This window comes from Elephas maximus, chromosome 4 (genome assembly GCF_024166365.1).
Source record: "Elephas maximus indicus isolate mEleMax1 chromosome 4, mEleMax1 primary haplotype, whole genome shotgun sequence".
NCBI lineage: Eukaryota > Metazoa > Chordata > Mammalia > Proboscidea > Elephantidae > Elephas > Elephas maximus.
This window is the reverse complement of record NC_064822.1, coordinates 174,123,862-174,146,903: the sequence shown is the minus strand read 5'-3', so window position 1 is coordinate 174,146,903 and position 23,042 is coordinate 174,123,862. Positions and strand designations below refer to the sequence as shown.

Here is a 23,042-nt window from a genome sequence, read left to right as displayed (position 1 = left end):
ACAGACCATCAGTTGCTCATATGCAAGTTCAACCTGAAGCTGAAGAAAATTAGAACGAGTCCATGAGAGCCAAAGTACGACCTTGATTATATCCCACCTGAATTTAGAGACCATCTCTGATGCACTGAACACTAATTACTGAAGACCAGTCCCTGGAGAAGGGAAAAAAAAGTAGAGAGTTAGCAAAAGAGAGGAAAGACTCTCAAGATGAATTGACATTGACACAGTGTCTGCAACAGTGGGCTCAAACAAAACAATGATTGTGAGGATGGCACAGGACCGGGCAGTGTTTCATTCTGTTGTATATAGGGTCACTATTAGTCGGAACCACTCGACGTCACTGAACAACAGCAATATTAGTTTTTACTTTCTTCAGGTACACATCACCCGTGGTTGGTTAAGAAGGCCAGTGGCCCTATGAAAACAGCCAAAAGATTTGTCATACACAGGCATGGGGCCTCTAGTCCTTCTGCATATGACTTTTTTCTTACGAAGTCTGGTCTGTGATGGTTTTGTGTTACCACATAAGTTCTTAGTACGTGTGATATTAATAATGTCTAAGAAGGCAGTGTATTTTGGGAAGTTAAATCATTATATCAGTTTTCTAAGGCTCTAAGCAAAAATAGCATGAGGCTAATTAATTAGTTAAAAACAAGGCAGCATTCGAGGAATGCTTATTAAGAAAAAATCAGATGTTCTAAATTGGTATTAAGAATAAAACCTTTTAAAAAATTGAACTTTTTTGAATTCAGAAATATCCTGCATTCTTATGGGAGCATATATTTTATCCTCCAAGAATTAGTTTACGGAGAAAAGAATAAAGGCACTCACATTTCAACTGCCTATCTTGTGCTAGGTACTAGAAGATTTCTTAATATGTTTTCATGGTACTTTCTCATAATAACTTTCTCACATTCTTATAATAACCTTCTGAGGTGGTAGTAAAATTCTCATTTCATGGCGGGAAAAATTAGCATGGAAAAGTCAGGTAACTTAACCAAAGCCCCATAGTTACTAGGGAGTTTAGCTGACGTTCAGACCCACATCTGACTAACCTCAAAGTTCATGTTGTTCCTCTGTATCACTGAGCCTTCTTTGCAAATATAACACCTATACTTCAGAAATGTTCTTTCTCAGTGTCTCCTACAGTTTGAAGTAAAATCCAACAAGGCATTATTTCAAAAGTTCTTTCAAGTCTCCTGTTCAACTCACAGACTCCCTTGTCAGCCCACGCAGGAGTGGGACGCGCAGGAGCTCTATGAAGCACTAAGAGGCAGGCAGCAGAGGGATGGAAAGCAACAGGCTTTTCAAATGCCTGGCTAATGGCCAACGATGGCACGTACTGTTTCTTATTCCAGTCTATTCCATATCCTTCATTTGAAGTTGCAAAATTTTTTCTTCACAAATTTATAAACATACGGTAGTTTATATATAATAGAAGAATTCAAAAATCTCAAAATTAATCATGTAACTATTTGTAACACAGTGTAGCTAGGCACTCTGAGACTTTCACTCTGAGGCTTTCAAAAGACATAGAAGATAGAAAAGCCACATAAAGCTTACAATCTAAATGAGGTGTGAAAAAAAGGGATACATTTTAAGGTATTTTCTCTGCATGCACTTGGAGAAAAAAGAAAGATCACTGAGGTCTGAAGGAACTAGGGAAGTTTTCTTGGATGATGAGTTTGAGTAGCCTTTGGGTAGGCAGATGAGGAAAAGAGCATTCTAGACCTGGAAATGGCAGTAATTGTGGAAAGACCTGTAGGATTTGGACTAAGCTGTTAAACATTTCTCCTCTCAGGTTTCTGCCCCTTTTGAAAGGACTTATTTACTTCTAAGGCATATTCCTTTATGCCCTGTGCTTAATTTTACTGTGTTTTAAGTGAAAGTTTACAACACAGATTAGTTTCTCATTCAAAAATTTATACACAAATTGTTTTGTGACATTGGTTGCAGTCCCCAAAGTGTGTCAGCACTCTCCCCCTTTTTACCCCTGGTTCCCCATGTCCATTTGTCCTGTTTTCCCGTCCCTTCCTTCCTTTGTCTTTGCTTTTGGGCAGGTAACACCCATTTTGTCTCGTATACTTACTGAACTTAAAAGCATATTCCTCACATGTATTATTGTTTGTTTTATAGGCCTGTCAAATCTTTGGTTGAAAGTTGGACTCCGGGAGTGGCTTCAGTTCTAAGTTAACAGGGTATTAGGGGCCACAGTCTCAGGGGTTCCTCCTGTCTGTCAGACCAGCAAGTCTGGTCTTTTTTGTGAATTTGAATCTTGTTTAATGTTTTTCTCCCGCTCTGTCCAGGACTGTCTATTGTGATCCCTGTCAGAGCAGTCAGTGGTGGTAGCTGGGCACCATCTAGTTTTTCTGGGCTCAGACTGGTGGAGGCTGTGGTTCATGTGGTCCATTAGTCCTATGGGCTAATATTTTCCTGTGTCTTTGGTTTTTTCCATTCTCCTTTGTTCTGGACAGGATGGGATCAATAGATGATCTTAGATGGCCACTCTTAAGCTTTTAAGACCCCAGACGCTACTCACCAAATGAGGATGTAGAACATTTTCTTTATGAACTATGTTAGGCCAGTTGATCTAGATGTTCCCCGAGACTTGTAGGCTTTTATTTTATAGTGCCTCAAAGACCACAGCCTTCAGTATGGATTACACCTCAACTTAAAGAAAACAAAAATCCTCACAACTGGACCAATGAGCAACATCATGATCAATGGAGGAAAGATTGAAGTTGTCAAGGATTTCATTTCCCTTGGATCCACAATCAACAGCCATGGAAGCAGCAGTCAAGAAATCAAAAGACTCATTGCATTGGGTAAATCTGCTACAAAGACCTCTTCAAAGTGTTGAAAAGCAAATATGTCACCTTAAAGACTAAGGTGCGCCTGACCCAAGCCATGGTGTTTTCAGCTGCCTCATATGCATGTGAAAGCTGGATGATGAATAAGGAAGACCAAAGAAGAATTGACACCTTTGAATTATGGTGTTGTTGCAGAATATTGAATATACCACGGACTGCCAAAAGAACGAACAAATCTGTCTTGAAAGAAGTACGACCAGAATGCTCCTTAGAAGCGAAATGGCGTGACCACGTCTCACATACTTTGGACATGTTATCAGGAGGGATCAGTCCCTGGAGAAGGACATCATGCTTAGTAAAGCGGAGGGTCATCAAAAAAGAGGAAGACCCTCAATGAAATATATTGACACAGTGGCTGCATCAGTGGGGTTAAGCATAACAGTGATTGTGAGGATGGCACAGGACCAGGCAGTGTTTTGTTCTGTTGTACATAGGGTCACTATGAATTAGAACCAACGCAATAGCAGTGAACAACAAACAACAACAATACAGGACACATCAAAGGGCAAGATTCTGTACTACTTTTCTTAGACTTCTAAAGGTCTGGAAAATTCCTAATCTCTGCAGTACAAATTACATTTTTCTCCTCCTGTTTTAACCATTATAAAAAAAAAAAGTTGAGCTTATTCCATTTCATGGTGAACCCATGTGTGTCAGAGTAGCACTGTGCTCTATAAGGTTTTCTCGGGCTGATTTTTTGTAAGTACATCACCAGGCCTTTCTCTCAAGGTATCTCTGGGTGGACTCAAACCACCAACCTTTTGGTTAGCAACCAAGTTTGCACCACCTAGCGAATCCGGAATCCCTAGGTGGTGCAGTGGTTAAGAGATCAGCTGCTAACCGAAAAGGTTGGCGGTTTGAATCCACCACCCACTTGTAGAAACCCTGTGGGGCAGTTCTACTCTGTCCCATAGGGTCGCTGTATGTCGAAATTGACTTGATGGCAGTGGGGTTGGTTTTTTGGTTATCCAAGAGAAATGAAAATATGTTTACACAGACACTTGTACATGAATGTTCATTGCAGCTTTACTCATAAAAAGTAGAAACAATTTATATATCTTATCAGCTGGTGAATAACCAAAAACCAAACCCAAACCCACGGCTGTCGAGTCAATTCCAACTCATAGTGACTCTATGGACAAGAGTAGAACCACCCCATAGCATTTCCAAGGAGTGGCTGGTGGATTCGAACTACCAACCTTTTGGTTAGCAGCAGAACACAAAATGTGGCATAGTCATACAGTGAGATATTATTCAGCTACAAAAGAGAACGAAATACTGATACATGCTGCAACATAGATGAACCTCAAAAACAGAAGCCAGATACAAAAGACCACATTTATATGAAATGTCTAGAAAAGGTAAATCTTTAGAGACAAAGTAGGTTACTGGTGTCCTGATGCTTGGGGTAGCAATAGGGATTGAATGCAGATGGACATGAGGGATCTTTTGGGGTTGATGGAGATGTTCTGAGACTGGATTGTGTTGACGGTTGCACAACTCTGTAAATTTACTAAAAATCATTGAATTGAACACTTAAAATGGGTGAATTTTATGCTTGTTAAATTATACCACAAAGCTGTTTCAGAAAATACCTGGTCACTATAGAGAATTTAGAAAACTCAGAAAAAATAGAAGAAAAACAGAAATCACCACAATTCTATCCAATAGAGACAGTCACTAATGAAACTTTGGTATATTTCCTTTTGATATATTTCCCCCATAGTAAGTTTAAGTCAGAATTTTTTAAGTCAAAAATTCTTTTAGCGCTATTGACAGCATAACAAGAGGGAAAAGTGATCACATAAACTTTTTGCCCTTAAAAAACTTTTTTTATTTTAAACAAGAAATACCTTTTTAAAACAAGTTGCTTTCACTCTAGGGCTCCCCTATTATATACTCTCGGTGCTCTGAAATTTAACTCCTGTGATGGTTCTGAAGCCACATGAATATGGGGACTTGGAAGTTTTGTGAATGGCTAAGCTAGTGACAGGCCAATTGGTCAGCAGCGCTCTCACTAGGTTATTAAGTTATGGTGGGGGGATCCCTTCCCAGTGATAAAAGGCCTCATCCCTGACCCGGGGCATCTACTTTCCCAGGCCATGAGGTGGCCTTTCTGGGGGACTAGAATGCTCATATTTTCCCATAATCTGGACACAGTGACAAAAAATGTTTCTCTAAAACCTATTTTTCTGTGCTAGCCAACCCATTCTCCTTTTATATTATTTCCTTTTAGGAAGGTTGCTGTAACTGATCAGGCTAGGAAACTTCCAGATAGTGTGTGTCTCCTCCCAGCTATGGGATTTGCATTGTCTAACTCTTATCTGGCAGGTGCTTATTCCTTTTCTCCAAGGGGTTATGAAGGAAGACTGTAGAAGGAAGGAACGGGAGGTATATCTCACTGTTTCCCCTGTTTTTGCCTTCATGGTTCAGTTTCTAATAGTTGTCATTCAGTAAAATGTTTTTTAGAAAATGATTTTCAGTGTTTTTGCCTTTGAACTGTCAACCTTTCCATGAACCTAAATTTCCTGGTTTGGGCATGTGGTTTTTGGTTTATATGGAGAATTGAGGTTTAGTCCTAAAAGCATAAATGACCTTAAATGTAAATACTAAAAATCAAATATAAAGTTTTACTACATACAAGTTGGCATGTAGTTGAAGTTATTTTATGTGTTTTTAATCCTCAGGTTGTTCCCAAGGGAGTGGTATTTTACATTATGTGCATGGAGACAGCCAGCAGGCTCACCTTTTAAAGCAAGGTAAGAAGGAAGCATTCGAGCATGCTTGCTATTCTTCTCACCTTCTCTATATTAAACGGACATTTTTAAATGTGTAGGAAGAAGTCCCACAGGCACTGGCGTCAGCAGTGGGAAGCGTCCTAGTCAAGATGAGGAGACACAGACCCTGGGTCCCAAAGTCCAGCGGCAGAGCACTAATTAATTAGGTAAGTGTTTTAAAGCTTAATTTCTTGCTTTATGTCCAGTTAATGTAAATTAAGATGATTTCCAAAATAAAATTAATCTCTATTTTCAAAACAGAATCTGAGGCATAAATTTTTAAGTAGTTGTTATAAAACCAGGTAGTTATTGACAAGAGAAGTGGACCTGGACTGGAGAAAGTGCTGCACTCAGTTTTCTGGTCATCCCGAATCCATGATCTTTAAATTGGAAAAGCTTTTAATTTTGTGCTCAAGTTTTTTCTTAAAAAGGTATCTTTTTCATTTTCTTACCCTGTGACCATGGGTCTAAAACAGTTAAAGCCGCCTTTTTATTTTAGTGGGATTCATATAATCTCTTTGTGAACTTTGCCCCAAAATGTTGCCTCATAAATGTTTCTAAATTTCATTTATCTTCTGTGATGCTTCTAAATTCTTCCCAGTTTGAGAATAGTCTAAATTTTTGAAAGTGCTGGCACTGTTCAAAAGTATAAAAAATTCATGCCTGTATTCAGATTTAATTGGGTTTGGGATAATATTTTGTTATTAAATGAATATGAAAAATATTTATACAGTACGTTTGCCAGTTTTTAAAGACTTCTTATTTCTTCAGTTATCTTAAACTATATTTTTTATCAGTTTTTTATGCCTACTTAGATTGTAAATTCCTTGAGGATCAGATTGGTAAACACACCTGAAATTTTTACTAATTTCCTGCAATCAAGCTTTACTTAGTTTTGTTTTGTTTTGTTTCCCCCTTAAGCCACAGAAAACATTCAGGAGGAATACCGACGCAGCTGAAACTGGTGGGGAGTTCAGTGCTTTTTCAGTTTAATTCATTGATGGAAACCAGTTACATTGAAATGCATTGTTTCTAATGACAATTCTGTGGTTTTTAACTTTTTAATGGATTTCACATAGGACAAATGGTGATTTGTATATAAGGAACTTAGTAAAAGAATTTGGTTAATGTAAATATAAATAGTCACAATTAGTATAGACTCATCAATATATTTTTGATAATTTTTCATGTATGGCAAAAGTTAAAGTTGCAAACTGATATTCTGATATAAAATCATAGTTTTGTGAGTCAATGTAGGAAAATAGTTGGTTTTTAGACTTTCTTAAAAGACTGTCAAAATTTTAGGACAGAATTTTCTTGACATCATTGTTTGATCTAACTTTGCACCCTTTGATAATAACATATTAGAAAACATATGTAATCAAAATTGGTAGTTGTAGCCTCTGTTGACATAGACTGTGTTTTAAAGCTTCATATATGCTTATTTTAACCCAGACTTGTAAAAATAATCACGTGTTAAGTTCTTGTCTCTGTTTGTTTGTTTACGGCTAAAGTGACCTTGTTATTAAAGTATGTACAAATATGGAATCTTTGTGTATTTGGTAGTGGTTTATCTTTTCTTTCTTGGTTTGTTTTTTGGGAAATGGAAGAGCATTGATTGGTATGTGAGATGTAATTATAAATTACCAGAAACAGATTGTGTAAACCACAAGTCACTACTCTGAATGAAGGAATAACACGTTGCCATTGAGTCGATTCCGACTCATAGTGACCCTGTGGGACAGAGTAGAACTGCTCTGTAGGGTTTCCAAGGAGTGGCTGTGTAGATTCAAACTGCCGACCTTTTGGTTAGCAGCTGAGCTCTTAACCACTGTGCCACCAGGGCTCTGAATGAAGGAATAGCTATGATGTATTTAGAAAAACTGTATTTTTCAAAATTACTCCAAATAAGAATATTGTCTTCCAAATACTTTTTACTTTTTTAATGTAAAATTTTCTGGAAGAGAGATTTAAATCCAGTGATATTTTCAAGTGACAGGGCTCGTACTGTGAGTTAGGCAGTACAATATAACAGTTAAGAATATGGGCTCTAGAGTCAAATACCTAGCTCTGCCACTCATTAGCTTTAAGATCTTGGGCAAATTCTTAACTTTCTGTGCCTTCCTGTTTCTCATCTGTAAAATGCTGATGAGAGTAGACCCTGTTTCTTAGTACAGGTCCGTGTAAAGTGCCTATAACAGTGCCTGGCATGTGGAAGGGTACTTGATAAATGTTAGCTCCCGGACCACCAAGTTACACAGCTCCCCAGATTGTGCAGTACACAGTCTGTGTAGCTGTATGTAGCAGCTCTGATTAGGTGCCATTATTGTTACTACTAATATTATTACCCCATTACTACTGTCTTGGCATTCTAGATTATAGCCAGTGGCTTTTTGTTTTTCCATCTCCACTGATAACAGATATTCAGTGTGACATTTGTATTTAAATTAACTGTTAAGATGAACTTGAGTCAAAAATTCAGAAATGGTAACATTAGATGATACACATTTTTTTAGACATACTGGATAATGAATTAACAATGATCAATAGATTCCATTACTGAGAAAAGAAAAAACTGTGCCTTATCTTTTTTCACCACTGTTAATAAGAAGTAATACTTTGTTTTTCATAATATTTACAATTGACATCCTATTCTTTCAACCTGATTATAATGTACAGACTTGAAAAATTGATAGGCCTGGGATTTATCATCCCCATGGGGTGGGGGGAAGGTTCAGTTATAGAGTCAATAAATAAGCATTTTAATAAAAATCATTTCAGGATAGGCACTGCTATGTTACTTACAAGTGTGTAGTGTTTTTGTTTTTTTAAGCTTTTTTTAGTTTGGTCTAAAATATGGTGAAGAAGCCGCACTAAAAGGGAAAGAGAGAAATCAATTAAGCAGATACAGTATGTTTGAATACAGTATTCTCACCATCTCTAGAAAGGCTAGTGTCCTAAAAACCCTCCAGGGTAGGAGAATCGATGGTTAAAGGATTTGAGACCTTTTATTCGTTCAGCAAACACTTCTTGAACTCTTACCAAAAACTGTGCTGAGTAACTTCGAAAACCTGAGGAAATCAGTTGAATGGACCTATGAAAAGTCCGTAAGTTTTTCATGTTCACTTAAATAGTAAATTTGGGATATAAAAGACAATGATATTAGTATCATTTTTAATACATCCTACATACTGGAAACATTAGGGTTTTCCCACAGCTTCAAACATATGTTTGTAATTTTTTAAATTTCTTGTAGATAATGTGCATAATGGTAGTTTCTTTCCCCCATTTCTCCATCCACAAAAGTTTTTTCTGATTGTGTGGTTCTAGCAATGTACTACTGTTTAAATACCTGGGATGGAAAAAAACAGAGAGCAGCATTTATTTAATACAATTGGCATAGCTGAGTTGGTCAGTTTCCGGTTTTGATTATGTGACCCAATTGGGGTTCATGCCCTGGAACAGTCAAGCCCTTGAAACGTACTCCAAGTCAGAAAAAGAGAGAAGGTTTATTAGGAGGTGACACCAGCGGGCAGTCTGGCAGCAACACAGGCTGTCTTTATGGAGTCCCAAAAGGCATTCTATATTAAGAGTATATATATTGTTTTGGCAAGGATTACATAGTGTCTTCACATACTTAGCCCACAGATGGTTGGATGAGTATACATCACAAGGCAATTACAAGAAACCCTCTATTAGACTAAAGATACGCATGCCAGACATCTGGACTCTAATCTGTATTTTTGTAACAGGCAAAAAAAAACTTACATAAAAATCTCTTGGCTAGTGGAACTGGCCTGCCAAGTTTACTCTGACCAAGATAAGGAGCAAGAAAGAGAGAATGTTATAGACCCAAGCCCTGGACAGCCTTCCTAGATGCTGCCTTGCAGGCTGAAGGCCATCTCCCAAGAGAACAAAGAAAAGGAGGGAGACCAAAGCTGCAAGAGCCGAGAAGGCCCCACACCCCTTTGGAAAGAGACCATTACAGCTGCTGTAATAAAAAAGGACATTGAAAGTGAGAGCCTACAAAATACCAAGCAAAAAAACTTATAGGTTACTTAGAGTATCATCGTGGCGTTAGTTACGTCAAGCTCTCAATTGCCCGTTTTGAAAAGGAGAAAACATGCTGCGAGGTATTAGGGTCACAATTACAATGCACAGGGTCATATGTAGTTGTCATTCCTCAAGTGGTTATCTGGAGCCCTGGTACAGGCTCTCTAGTGCACATCCCTGCTCCCCTCCCTCCTAATCACTGTGGCAGCACCTCTGAGGCCTGAATTTACATTCCCTGACATCCATCTCTTTTCTGTATCCTCCTCCTACTTCACTTTTCTTAAATGCAAGTGACACACTTTGGTTAGTCCCCAAATTCTTGTATTTTAGGAAAAAGCCGGTTTTAAGCCCATAAATAATAGATTGTTTTTATAAGGGTGACTTCATAGAAGGATAAGGGTTACTGGACTAGAACCCACCTGCCCTGTATATTAACTGTTCAATTAATTATAGATATCCCGGAGGATGAGTTGATCTTGAGATGAAGAGCCAGGATTCCTGCTGCTATTCTTGGCAGTTAAAGTGCGAGTGTCGTTCCATTCTCAACAAAGCCTGTTGAGCACAAGCTGGGTAGAATAGTCAAAGGTTTGGTTAACATTTCCTGAGTCCCTAATGTGTGCCAGGCATTGTGCATAGCAAAATAAATTAAGCAGTATCTACAAGGAGCTCACCTCAGAAGGTGAGAGGGAAGTCTAGAAGCATTACAGTGCTGTGTGTTAAGGGTCATGTTAGAAATGTACTGTGAACACCCAAAGGAAGGGACCACTATACTAGCCTGTGTAAACCACAGCTTTCCTTATTCCAACCCACACACAAACACAGGGCAACCAGGCCAGGGTCAGGGCACCTTGTCCTTGGAAAACAGAACTCTAGTTGTGATTAATCATGTTAGTTGTTGCCTTTCTCCCCAGCCAAGTGCCATGAGGGCAGGGAACGTATCTTATTCTCCATAGTCTCCTCCACTGTTGTCTTCTCATTGCTGCTTCTCATGCTTGGCACTTAATAGGCATGCCATTAATATTTGTTGATTGGATGGATAAAAATAAATGAGACACATTGACCCTGGCTTTCAGGAGAAATTAACTGGTGTTTATTTTCTGAGGTAGGGCATCACAGGTAATAATTGAAATATAAACAGTTTAGTGGTGCAACAGTTAAGTGTTTGGCTGGCTGCTAACAGAAGGATCCTTGGTAGGAACCCACCAGCTTCTTCCCAGGAGGAGAGACCTGGCTATCTGTTCCTGTGGAGCTCTGGTGGCTCCGTGGTTAAGCATTGGGCTGCTAACCAAAAGGTAGGCAGTTAGAATCCACCAGCCGCACCAGACAGTTCTACTCAGTCCTATAGGGTCGCTATGAGTCAGAATCGACTCGATGGCAAGTTTGGTTTTTTGTTTGATCTGCTCTGGTAAAGACTCATCGTCGGTGGTGCTGCTGGTGCTGGTGTGCAATCAAGTGGATTCCAACTCAGCGACCCTATCTATAGGACAGAGTAGAATTGCCCCCATAGGGTTTGCTAGTCTGTAATCTTTACGGGAGCAGATCGCGGAGCTATTTACTCAGAGCGGCTGGTGGATTCAACCGCCAACCTGTGAGTCGGGTTCATAGTTTATCAGAAAAGACAGGATGACACACCCACAAAAGTGAAAGCGGCAGGGAGGGGAAAAGAGAAGCTTTTAAAGGCGAAGCAGACATTGTCGCTGACGGCTGGGGGTGGGAAGGAGGGTTGCTGCCTGTATTCCAAAGAAGTTTTGTTTTTCACTGCATTTTTTTTGTAAATTTGGTCTTAAAAAACCCAAAAACCCAGTGCCTGTTGGTTTATTTTGGGAATGCTGAATGTATGTTAAAGGGTTTCTCAGTTCCTTCTACCTTTTTCCTGACGGGCTTGTGACATTCCCCGAGGCGCAGAGACTGGAACTCCACGTTGCCTAAAACGCTGGGAAGGAAAGAATGAGGGATTGCTAGGGGCACTCAGTGCGGACACTAAAGGCTGCTTTCTGGAAAGCCGATTCCCACGCTGGCTCGCCTCCGTCGCCCAGCCCTGCCACGTCCCCGCGGCGTCGAAGGTCATGTCCCCTGTGTCCTGTGCCCTGATTGGTTGCGCTGGGGGAGTTTCCGCGCGCGCACCCGTTTCCTGTGCCCTGATTGGCTGCCGGCGAGGCGCCGGTCGGCGCGGCTCTGAGAAATTCCTGAGCGCGGGGACCGGGACCCCAGGCGCTCGGGCGTTGCGGGCCGCCGGGAGCCTCCGCCGGAGGAGGGAGGGAGGGAGGACGGAGCCAGGCCCCCGGGACGCGCCGCGCCCTGCGCGGACCGACGCCGTAGGTGAGCATCTCTCCTCCCCCGCAGAGCGGCCGCGGGCCGGGGCGGGCCACCCTTCGCCTGCCATCCGGACGGGGCGGACGTCGGGGCGCCGCGGTCGGACGTTGCTCTGGAAAAGCCAAGACCCCGCATAATTACTGCCTTTCGGGGGGTCCCGGAGAGCCCTGGACCCATGTTTTTCCTTGCTCATAAACATTGGGACTAATTTGAATCTGTCAGCTGATCGTACATGTTATAAAAGAGGAACATAGTTAAAATTAATGATGCTGTAGAGGAGACTGAATTAAGGATGAAAATTGTGCGTATTGCAGAAGTGGATTTTGCTCCGCTAAAATGTTTAAGAAACATGACGTATCAGAGAATAGCTCACGTGGTGATTTAACAAACATTTACCAAGAGCTTTACTATCTGTTGGGCACAGGGCATGTATTTAGCGGAGTCTTGTGAAGTTTGTAAGCTAAACTCTTTCCAGTAGTCCAGGTGCCTATTATTTTAGTCCTGGAATGCAGAAATTATTTTTTTTTAATTTTTTTTTCCTCTGAAACATGCGAACAAACAAAAATTGAGCTTTCTTGGTTAGTGGGATACAGGTGTGAAGAGGAACTATAGTCCCGCCCTCAAAGAACTTAGAGTCTAGTAGAACAGATGAGGAGCCCTGCTGGCGCGGTGGTTAAGAACTCGGCTGCTAACCAAAAAGGTCGGCAGTTGGAATCCACCAGCCACTCCTTGGAGCAATTCTCATCTGTCCTCATAGGGTCGAAATTCACTCAACAGCAGTGGGTTTGGTTTTGGGTTTGGTTTAGAAGAGATTGCACAGGGGGGAAGCTCTTGAATGCTCGCTGAAAGGTCTGCAGTTGGAACCCACCCAGCGCTCAGAGAAAGATCTGGTGATCTGTCATCATAACAGCCACCAAAACTCTATGGGGCAGTTCTCCTCTGTCCTATGGGGTTGCTGTGAGTCGGCATCCACTCAGCGGCACATAACAACAACAGAAGAAATGGACATATAGGGGAAGGTAATATGTTTATAAGTTAGTTATCACCAGCAAGTGAGTTTTGATATTTGTTGCTTATTTGTGCGTGCAGATGTATCCTGCCATTCTTGAATCTTTGTGTAGGATGCATGGAAATGTAGGTAAAATCGGAAAACCATGGTGCATTTGGAAAGTTGTAAAAATATATATATATTTTAAGCTGAATTCTTGAGCTAACTTATTCTTAACAAAATGTGATTTTAGCTTTCTTTGGAATAATAGTTGTGATGTTTACTGAGTGCCACGTACTGTTCTAATAAGCACCTTACATGTTTTAGGCAGTATACCATAGTGATTAAGAGCAGAGCTCTGGAGCCAGGCTGTTGGATTTGAAACTAAGATATACCATTTCTTAGCTGTGCGACCTTGGGCAAGTTACCTTATCTGCATCTCTTTCCTCATCTTTAAAAGGGCTCTGTAATGATTTAATAAGTTAGTATGGCATTATTGTTAACTCAGCACCATCACTCAGTGAGTTAGTGTCCCCATTTTCCTGATGATCATACTGAGGCACAGAAAGGTGAAGTACCTTTCTCAAGTCACACCACAACTAATGTCCAGGAATTAAGCCCAGGCAGACTAGTTCCAATAGCCCACAATTTGTTCATGATTTTGTTCCTCTGTGGACCAAGTTCTTTGCTGGGCACCGGGGATAAAACAGAACAGGACTTAGTTCTTGCCCTCCCAGCATGAGCAATCTAGGGTAGGTTGTTCATGGCTGGGCTGCCGGGCGTCCCTGAATCCTGCTGAAATCATTTGCAAAATGTTGTGAGTGTGGATGTTTTTTTCTGGAATGAGAGTCTGTGGCTCTCATCAGGTTCTCAGATGGGTCTATGAGCCGAAGAAAGATCAGGAAGTATGATTTTAGCAGAAAAGCTAATAGTGACCAACATAATGCCTGACACATAGTATAAGCTAAAAAAAAAAAAAAACGCTGAATGAATAAAGAGTGGATAAGTGCTACGGTAGGGTCAAGGACAGAGTGCTATGGGAGAACACACAGGACCATCACCTGCCCAAGAATGCCTCCTAGAGTCAGTAATGCCAGCCAGGTGAAGAGTAGGGCAGCAACTCATTCATTCATTGGAAAACAATGGTGAACAAAAAGACAACAGTCCCTGCCCATTGGTAGCCAACTAATAGGTGAGACAAATACACAACATGTGAACAGCTGCAGCTATGACAAATCGTATAGAGGAGTGTACCATGGTTCCATGAAAAGTCTCTAATGGGGATGGGGGCTTTATCCCTGAAGGTCTGAGAAAGTGACACTTAGCCCTGGGAGATAACTGTTGTTTCAACCCCAGGTGACAGAGTAGAACTGCCTTATAGGGTTTTCTAGGCTGTAGTCTTCATGGGAGCAGATCCCCAGATCTTTCTCCCACTGAGCTGCTGGGTGGGTTCGAACCACCAGCCTTTCAGTCAGCATCCAAGCACTTGACCACTACGCTACCAGGACTCCTTAGGAGTTAACTAGATGGTTGTTTCAGGCATAGAAAACATCTCCAGAGACCATGTGGTGGGAATAGGTGGAGCACCAGGGGTTGAAAGGAGGCAGGTGTTTATGGCTAGTTGTAGGGAGAGGGAGACAGCGAGGTTGGGGTGGTGGCAGAGCCCAGACAAGGTCTTGTAGGCCATGGTAAGGCATTTTTGTGTTTCAATTTAATTTTTGTCTTTATCTTAAAGTGCCATTGAAAAGTTTATTGCAGAGAGTTAACAAGATCACGTTTTAAGAAGATGCTGGAGAGGAGCCCAGGTAGATTAACTGAAGACCTGGATGAGGACAAGATCTTTGGGGAGAGACTAGAATATAAGGAGAGGGTCTAGAACCAAGCCTTGAAGAAGGTGAGCTTGCAAAGGAGACCAATAAAGGGTGGCCAGAAGTGTAAAAAGGAAGGAGGAGAACTAAGGAGGAGAGTAGAATGTCTTGGAAGAAACATAAGGTGTTTCAAGAAGAAAGTGGTCAGCTGTGCTGAAAACTGCAAAGAGTCAAAGAGATGAGAACTAAAGCTATTCATTGGTTCTGACAACATTTAAAGTTGTCCTTACTGAGAGCTATTTAGGTAGGAGGAGAAGAAGTGGAGAGAAGAGGATCTGCAAGAATTAGCTGCGAGGAGGGAAAAGATAGGGTTTCAGTTGGAGGGGCAATGAGAGGAAGAGAGAGACTGGTTGTTTTAAAGGAAGAGGCCTAAAAGCGTTTAAGAGCCATTGAAGTGAAGGGTAGGAGTGTCAGAGAAGGACGTAGCTGAAGGAGCTACTACATGAGAAAGAATGGCCCTAGAGTTGTCAGGCCAAGGGGGTTGGCAAGTCAGCACAGGATTGGGATTACCCAGGAATAATAAATCTACCCCTGGAGGGAAGGGGTGGTTTTATATTTGGTATGATGAGTTGCTCTCCTTTCTTTTAACAGGTTAAGAGGGACAGGCATTGGTTGAGAGTAGAGGATAGACTGAGGAAGGGTGTTAAAGGTCAGAGTTGCAATGATTTGGCATAGTTATGGGGTGAATGGAAGAGTCAGCTGACCAGAGAAATGTTTTGGGATGCTGGGCAGAGGGAGCTAAGTTTGCAGCAAAGGCCAGAAATGAGCTTCCTGGCTTATTCTAGGAATTGAAAACTGGTGAGGGGGGTGGGAAAGGAGGCTAGCTAGAAATAAAACCTAAATTTAATATATGACAAAGGAGGCATCACAAGCATGGGAAAGGAAAGGGTTGTTCAAAAAATGGTGCTTTGAGATTGCTAAACTATGGATAAAATCTATTTAGATTCTCAGTTTATACTCAGAAATTTCAGTTAAGTTATATTTTTGTTTGAATTTTAAAATTCAAACAAAAATATAGGAGGAAATATGGGCGAAATTATCTGATCACCTGGTGCCTACAAGTAGTAGGAATCATAAAGAAAAGGAAAGTTTGACCATTTAAAATTAACCACTTTGTTATGCGGAAATATAGTAATTTCTCTTATACACGGGGGATACATTCCAAGACACCCCGGGGATGCCTGAAACCGCAGAGTACCAAACCCTACATATACTATATTTTGTCCTCTGCATACATACCGGTGATAAAGTTTAATTTATAAATTATCCACAGTAAGACATTAACAACAATAATTAATAACAACATAGAACAATTATAACAATATACTGTAATAAAAGTTATGTGAATGAAGGAGCGAGACGGTGCAAGATTTCCTCAGATCACATACTCATTTAACATTTTCAGACCTCGGTTGACCCCGGGTAACTGAAACCGTTGGTAAGGGAGAACTACTATATGCCATTAACACCTAAAAATGAACTGAGGAAATTTCCCAAAATGAGATTTTTTCTTAATAAAAAGTTTACACAGGTCAGTTTTTAAAAAGCAGAGAGATTAGTTTTAAAAAGGCAAAGACAGGAATAGTAGATTCACAAAAGGAACTAAAGTTGGTCTAAATAGTTTAAGAGAAGCTCAGTCTCCCTCACTAGTAATAAAGGAAAATGAAATTAAATTGATGTGTCATTTTTCACATAGCAAAATAAAAACTGACGAGAGAAGGACTCACTCTGCTTGTGCAAATGTCAACTGAGTTTTTCTGGAGAATAAATTTAGCAACTCAGCCTTTAAAATGTTCACACATATTCTCTCCGGATAGATTTCTAGGAATCTATCGTAAGGAAATAATAGGAAGTGTGGACAGCTATTTAGCATAGAGCAAAAATTACCAATGGCCTAAATGCCCAGTATTAGGGGATGAGTTACCCAAGTACTGTATAGTATATCCATCCCATGTAATATCACACACTCATTTTAAGTGTTTACAGAGTTTTTAATGGAAAGGTTTGATATTTATTGTATATAGGAAAAGCAGCAGAAAATAAATCATGTGTAATGTGAGTTAATTACAGAGGAATCATAACATTCGTGCTTTTCATTTTTGCAGTCAGCTGTGTTTACTCATCAGAGAGAGACAAACCACCACAGGTAGTTTAATTGTTCAGGCAACTCACCCGACTCTCCACATCATAGTACGCCATGGTGTAAACAGGAAATGAGACAACCTGCTGTTCCCTTCGCCTCATTTGGCAGGAGCCTCTGTCAGCGTTAAGTGTCTCACCACGGTGAATGTGTGGTTCTAATGTTTAATGATCTGTCATTTTGTATAACGTAACCCTCAATCCAAGTGAACTACTTCATCTCACGCTCAGCCAGACACTGCTGTCTGTTCCAGCAAGGAACCCCTCGTTGTTGGACTTAATGGAAGACACAGTATGTTCGTCTCCAGCATGGTGTCTGCTTAAAGAGATTTTCAAGGAAAATTCTGAGTCTATGTAATTTTCACTTTATAGGCTGAGTTTAGAACCTAACTCTCATGTATAAGGCAGCCCCACTTCATGTATTTGAAAATAATAATAAATGAGGAAAGAAACAGAAAAAAAATATTTAAGTCACAATCTAAACAGTTGTCTCTAAGTGGTAGGATTGTGAGAGACTTTTTCTGCTTCCTTATACTTTTCAGCATTTGGCAAATTCTCTGCAGTAAGCAGGTATGGGAGCCCTGGTGGATAGTGGGTAGGACCTCAACTGCTAACCAAAAGGTCAGCAGTACGAATCCACCAGCCGCTCCTTGGAAACTCTATGGGGCGGTTCTTCTCTGTCCTATAGGGTCACTATGAGTCAGAATTGACTAGATGGCAACAGGTTTTGTTTTGGTTTTAAGCATGTATTGCTTTTACAGGAAAACTGAACCACTTAAAATACAGTTTGGACATTTTTCAATTACTCTTCGTAATATACTTCTGTCTGAAGTGAAATTTAAAGTCATACTACAAGATACTTAGATCTAGATATTTCTGAATAGTGGCTGCCATTTATTGAGTACTTACTGTGCGCCAGGCACTGTGCAAAGTACTTAGCATGCCATTTTAACCCTCACAGTATGCCTGTAAGATCTAGATGCTGTTCTATTTTACAGATAGATGCTATTAACATTTATTGAACACAAACTGTGAGCCATCTTATTTTATCCAAGGCACAAAAAGGCTAAGTAACTTTCCCAAGATCACCCAGGAGTTAGAGCCAGGACTGGGTGTGGGCACTTTGGCTGCAGAGCCCACACTCTTCCTCAGCATGTGCTATACACGTGGAGCCCAAGCTTGTGGGGTCAGTTCAAGAGGCTCATACGTGGATCTGCCCATGCTCTTCATCATTGTTGTACCTTGTCATGGATTGAATTATGTCCCCCGCAAAAATGTGTGTATCCATTTGGCTGGGCCATGAGCCCCAGTATTGTGTGGTTGTCCTCCATTTTATGATTGTAATTTTATGTTAAAGAGGATTACAACACCCTTACTAAGGTCATGTCCCCTTCCCCTGACGCTGATGCCTTGAATTTGGACTTTTAGCCTACTTTACTGCAAAGAAATAAACTTCTCCTTGTTAAATCCATTCACTTGTGGTATTTCACTTATAGCAGCACTGGATGACTAAGACATACTTCTTCCTGTTATAATTCATGGTCTTCAAATTTTTTAAAAAATACTTCATTATTGTCATCTTGGCTAATGGTATTAGAAATTATCTGAAGAAGACTCTGGTTGAGCCACTAGAAATAGAATCTGTGTCTACAGAGGTTTTAGTCTCCACAGGCACTAACAGTGAGCTGTCATTACAAATGATAAACCAAAATGAGAAAGCTGGTACTCGTTACTTTTCCTTATAATCATTGATTTGATTTGTCAAAATAATAGCAAGGGCATTATTAGAGGCCGAGACTGGAAATGGCTGTATTTGTTTTCCCTTCAAAGGCACAAATAATAAGGGAAGGCTGTTAATTAACTAGCCAGCCCAGTACTGAACACTTATGTGGCAAGGCTGAAACACATTAAGAATACTCTTTGGATACTAATAGTTAAAAAACAAAAAAACTGGGTGTGTTTTCACTACCAAAAAACAAAAGAAATTAGTGGCAAAGGATATAATGCAGTAGGCACAGTCTAGCTTTCTCAAGGCACCTGAAGATTATCAAGCTAGGATGGCTGGTTGGACCATGTTAAAGGTATGTTCACTATCCACAGCTAACCTGATTTCCCCTGGCTCTGTGGAGCAGTTTCCCCTGGACCAGTCATGTGGCATTTCCCATCTTACCTGGCTAAGACTCTCATTCTGGATTTTATGTGTGTGTATGTAATACATGTCTCCTAAATGAAATCGAAACAGTGTAGGAAAGGGAGTCTGTCAAAAGAACGTTTGAGATCTGTGAGCCTTTGACCTCTTATGAGCTGTAAAATGCAGATAACTACAAGATTGCTGCAAAGCTCAAACAGATAATTAAATTATAAGATGTCTAAGTTGTGAAGACTGGATATTACAATTCAGTGATTTTTTTTTAATTGTGCTTTAGGTGAAAATTTACAGCTCAAGTTAATTTCTCATACAAAAATGTATACACATACTGTTATGTGACCCCAGCTGCAATCTCTATAATGTGACAGCACACTCCCTGCTTCCACCACGGGTTTTCCCTATCCATTCAACCAGCTCCTGTCCCTTTCCGACTTCGCATCCCGCCTCTGGGCAGGAGCTGCCCATTAGTCTCATGTATCTATTTGAACTGAGCAGTACACTCTTCGCGAGTAGAATTTTTTGTTTTATAGTCCAGTCTAATCTTTGTCCGAAGAGTTGGCTTCGGGAATCGTTTTAGTTCTGGCTTAACGTCCAGGGGCCACGTCATCTGGGGTTCTTCTAGCCTCAGACCATTAAGTCTGGTCTTTTTACGTGAATTTGAGCTCTGCACCACACTTTTCTCCTGCTTCGTCAGGGACTCTCTGTTGTGTTCCCTGTCAGGGCAGCCACTGGTGGTAGCTGGCACCATCTAGTTCTGGTCTGAGGCTGATGGAGTCTTCAGTAAATTTTTAAGAAGATATATTTAATACTCCACCCAAGTAGTTTTCCTCTTTGGTAATTTAAATCCATTTTGTATGCATCCTTAACTAATCACATCTCACATTTGTATGTGTATGTATTCTAAATGGCGACACATCTTATATAAAACCGACATTTTTTTTTCTTGCAGGTTGGATGAGTACATTCTGAATCCCAGGACAGTGGGAACAGCCAGTGGACTAGAGGCAGGATGTGGATGTTATTGATGAGATCTCAGCCCTGCAGACTGTGTTCTGTCAGGAAGATGTTACAAACTTCAAAATACAGACCTTTTACAGCATGCTGCACCTATACAACTGATAGACAGTCAAACAAAGAAAATAAAAGAACATTGGAAAAGCTCTATCAATTTTCGGTTGACGTAAGGAAAATTCGCAGACTAAAAGGATGGGTACTTTTGGAAGATGACACCTATGTTGAAGAAATTGTAAATATTTTACAAGAACTAGGAGCTGATGAAACTGCTATAGCCAGCATTTTGGAACACTGCCCAGAAGCAATTGTCTGTAGTCCAACCGCTGTTAACACCCAGAAAGAACTCTGGCAGTTGGTCTGCAAAAATGAAGAGTTAGTTAAGTTAATAGAACAATTTCCAGAATCTTTCTTTACTGTTAAAGACCAGGAAAACCGGAAGCTGAATGTTCAGTTCTTTCAAGAGTTGGGACTCAAGAATGTCATCATTAGCAGATTTTTAACAACCGCACCTAATATTTTTCATAATCCTGTTGAGAAGAATAAGCAAATGATAAGGATTCTCCAAGAAAGTTATCTAAATTTAGGTGGCTCTGAAGCCAACATGAAAGTTTGGCTACTGAAATTGTTAAGCCAAAACCCATTTATTTTGTTAAATTCTTCTGCATCTATAAAGGGAACACTGGAATTTCTCCAGGAGCAAGGTTTCACAAACTCTGAAGTTCTCCAACTTCTGTCCAAACTCAAAGGATTCCTTTTTCAACTTTGCCCAAGAAGTATACAGAACAGTATTTCCTTCTCTAAACAAGCTTTTAAATGCACAGACTGGGACCTAAAGCAATTAATTTTGAAATGCCCTGCTCTTTTATATTATTCTGTTCCGGTTTTGGAAGAACGAATTCAGGGATTACTGAGAGAAGGGATTACCATACCTCAGATAAGAGAGATGCCAATGGTTCTTGAATTAACACCACAGATAGTACAGTACAGGATAAAGAAACTAAATTCTTTAGGCTATAGGATAAAGGATGGACATCTAGCTCATCTAAATGGAACAAAAAAAGAGTTTGAGGCTAACTTTGGTAAAATTCAAGCTAAAAAAGGAAGGCCGTTATTTAACCCTGTGGCACCGTTAAATGTTGAAGAGTAATTTAACTGATTTACGGTGCTGCTTTTTAACAGTGCAAAGTGAAACATTAGCAAAAACTTAAGCAGTTTAGGCAGTTTGTAGGCACCAATAATTGTACAGACCTGTTTAGCTTCGGAGTTGTATTTAAATTAGCTCTAAATAATCTCACTGGTACTGTATCTGAAAACGTAAGTAACTGCATTTAAATAAAGCTGGTAACCTTTACCTTGAGCTGTTTAAAGAACACATGTACTATTAAATGTACTATTAAAAGGAGCCCTGGTGGTGCAATGATTAAAGCAATTGACTGTTAACTGAGGGTTCAGAGGTTCGAGACCACCAGCGACTACGCAGAATAAAGATGTGGCAGTCTGCTTCCATAGAGATTTACAGCCTTGAAAACCCTATGGGGTCACTATGAATCGGAATCAACTCGACAGCATTGGGTTTTTTTTTTATTATTATTAAATGGCTTATGATGTTTTATATAAGTTAGTAATATCTAAGAAACTGACAAGCATGCTCCCTTAAAAGTATGAATACATTTTTACTTACATAAGACGTTTCAGCTGCTATGCACACCCAGTCTTCTTCCTCACCACCAGCCCTGAAACATCACTGCACCATGACCTGAATTCTCTAAGTGTCAAAGGAAACGTGCAAACTTATAATATTGGAGTAAATGTGTATCTTTGAGAACCAAGTATTACCCAAAAATACGTTCTACTGGACGACTTTGATTAGAGCGTACTTACGTAGCAGTGTATCACAAAATGCTTCTATGTGCGTTACAGACGGGGAAACTGAAGCTTAGGTCACTCAGCTGCAAAGTGGCAGAGACCAGGTTTACTAAGATCTGGCTCCTTTTCAAACCTTGTGAATAGGAATAATTGCTTATGAGTTGGCACAAGAGAAGTCACCCCCTACCTAACATGCCAAAAAAGAGTGAGTACTAATAATAAATTTAGGGAATTTTATGAAAACGTGTGTAAAATTCCTTAAATTTGAAATTATCTAATTTATACACATTTGAAGTAAACATAGCTTTTCAGAAAGCTTAACATCTAAGTCTGCCTATAAGGGAAAATGTGTGATAGAACTGAATCTAGTGGTAGAGTTCCAAGTTTCTGTTTTTGAATCTTGTTCCAAGGTAAACATTACCGGTAAAGACTGGCTCACTTTCAGCTTCAAAGTCTGAACTTTGTAACAAATACAAGCAAACAGTTGACTGTCACTCAAACATCTGTGTACTGTTTGTGCATGGTCTTTTAAGTAATGAAAAAATTCTGAATACTGCAGGCAGTGTCCTCACTATTCAGCAAATAAAGTAGCCCTTTCGATACAAATCTGCCCAGTCACTTAATTTGGATAGTGAGAGATACCTGTATGTAGCACCTACTAAGTGCCAAGCATATGTTGTAAGTGGTTTATAATCCTAAGAGCTAAGTACCATTATTTACTTTTCTACAATGAGGGCAAATAATTTACCCAAGGTCACCTGATACTGTTCAAGAAAAACTGCTAGCCAGTAGGACTGGAGCAGGAGACTGGCACAAGATGAGTTAAGCATGGTTCAACTCATCTTGTGCCATCTAACTCGTCAGGTCCATCTAAGGAGGAGGATCTCTTTGTAAGTGCAGTGGGAAACCCTTGGAGACTTTAAGTAGGATTGCCTTTAAGGTTTACAGAAGTAGTTTCTACCGGTTGTCCAGACATTAGTGGTGCTAACACTAATTTCTAAAGTA

At 40.2% G+C, this 23,042-nt stretch overlaps 2 protein-coding genes across 3 annotated transcripts in view; both read left to right on the top strand.

Moving 5' to 3' along the window:
- CRY1 (cryptochrome circadian regulator 1) overlaps window positions 1-7,206 on the top strand; it is a 108,718-nt gene extending 101,512 nt beyond the window's left edge. The window contains exons 11-13 of one of the 2 annotated variants that reach the window (XM_049884262.1): window positions 5,558-5,629; window positions 5,707-5,809; window positions 6,568-7,206. In XM_049884262.1, coding sequence (XP_049740219.1) covers window positions 5,558-5,629; window positions 5,707-5,809; window position 6,568 — 176 coding nt within the window. In that variant the 3' untranslated portion in view covers window positions 6,569-7,206. Of the gene's footprint in view, window positions 1-5,557; window positions 5,630-5,706; window positions 5,815-6,567 lie in introns of both variants that reach the window. The other variant, XM_049884261.1, reaches the window with a different exon arrangement.
- Window positions 7,207-11,856: 4,650 nt separating this feature from the next.
- MTERF2 (mitochondrial transcription termination factor 2) lies at window positions 11,857-23,040 on the top strand. The gene is made up of 2 exons (XM_049884269.1): window positions 11,857-12,019; window positions 20,107-23,040. The coding sequence occupies exon 2, from the start codon at window positions 20,167-20,169 to the stop codon at window positions 21,316-21,318; it is 1,152 nt and encodes a 383-aa protein (XP_049740226.1). The 5' UTR covers window positions 11,857-12,019; window positions 20,107-20,166; the 3' UTR covers window positions 21,319-23,040.
- Window positions 23,041-23,042: the final 2 nt, after the last annotated feature.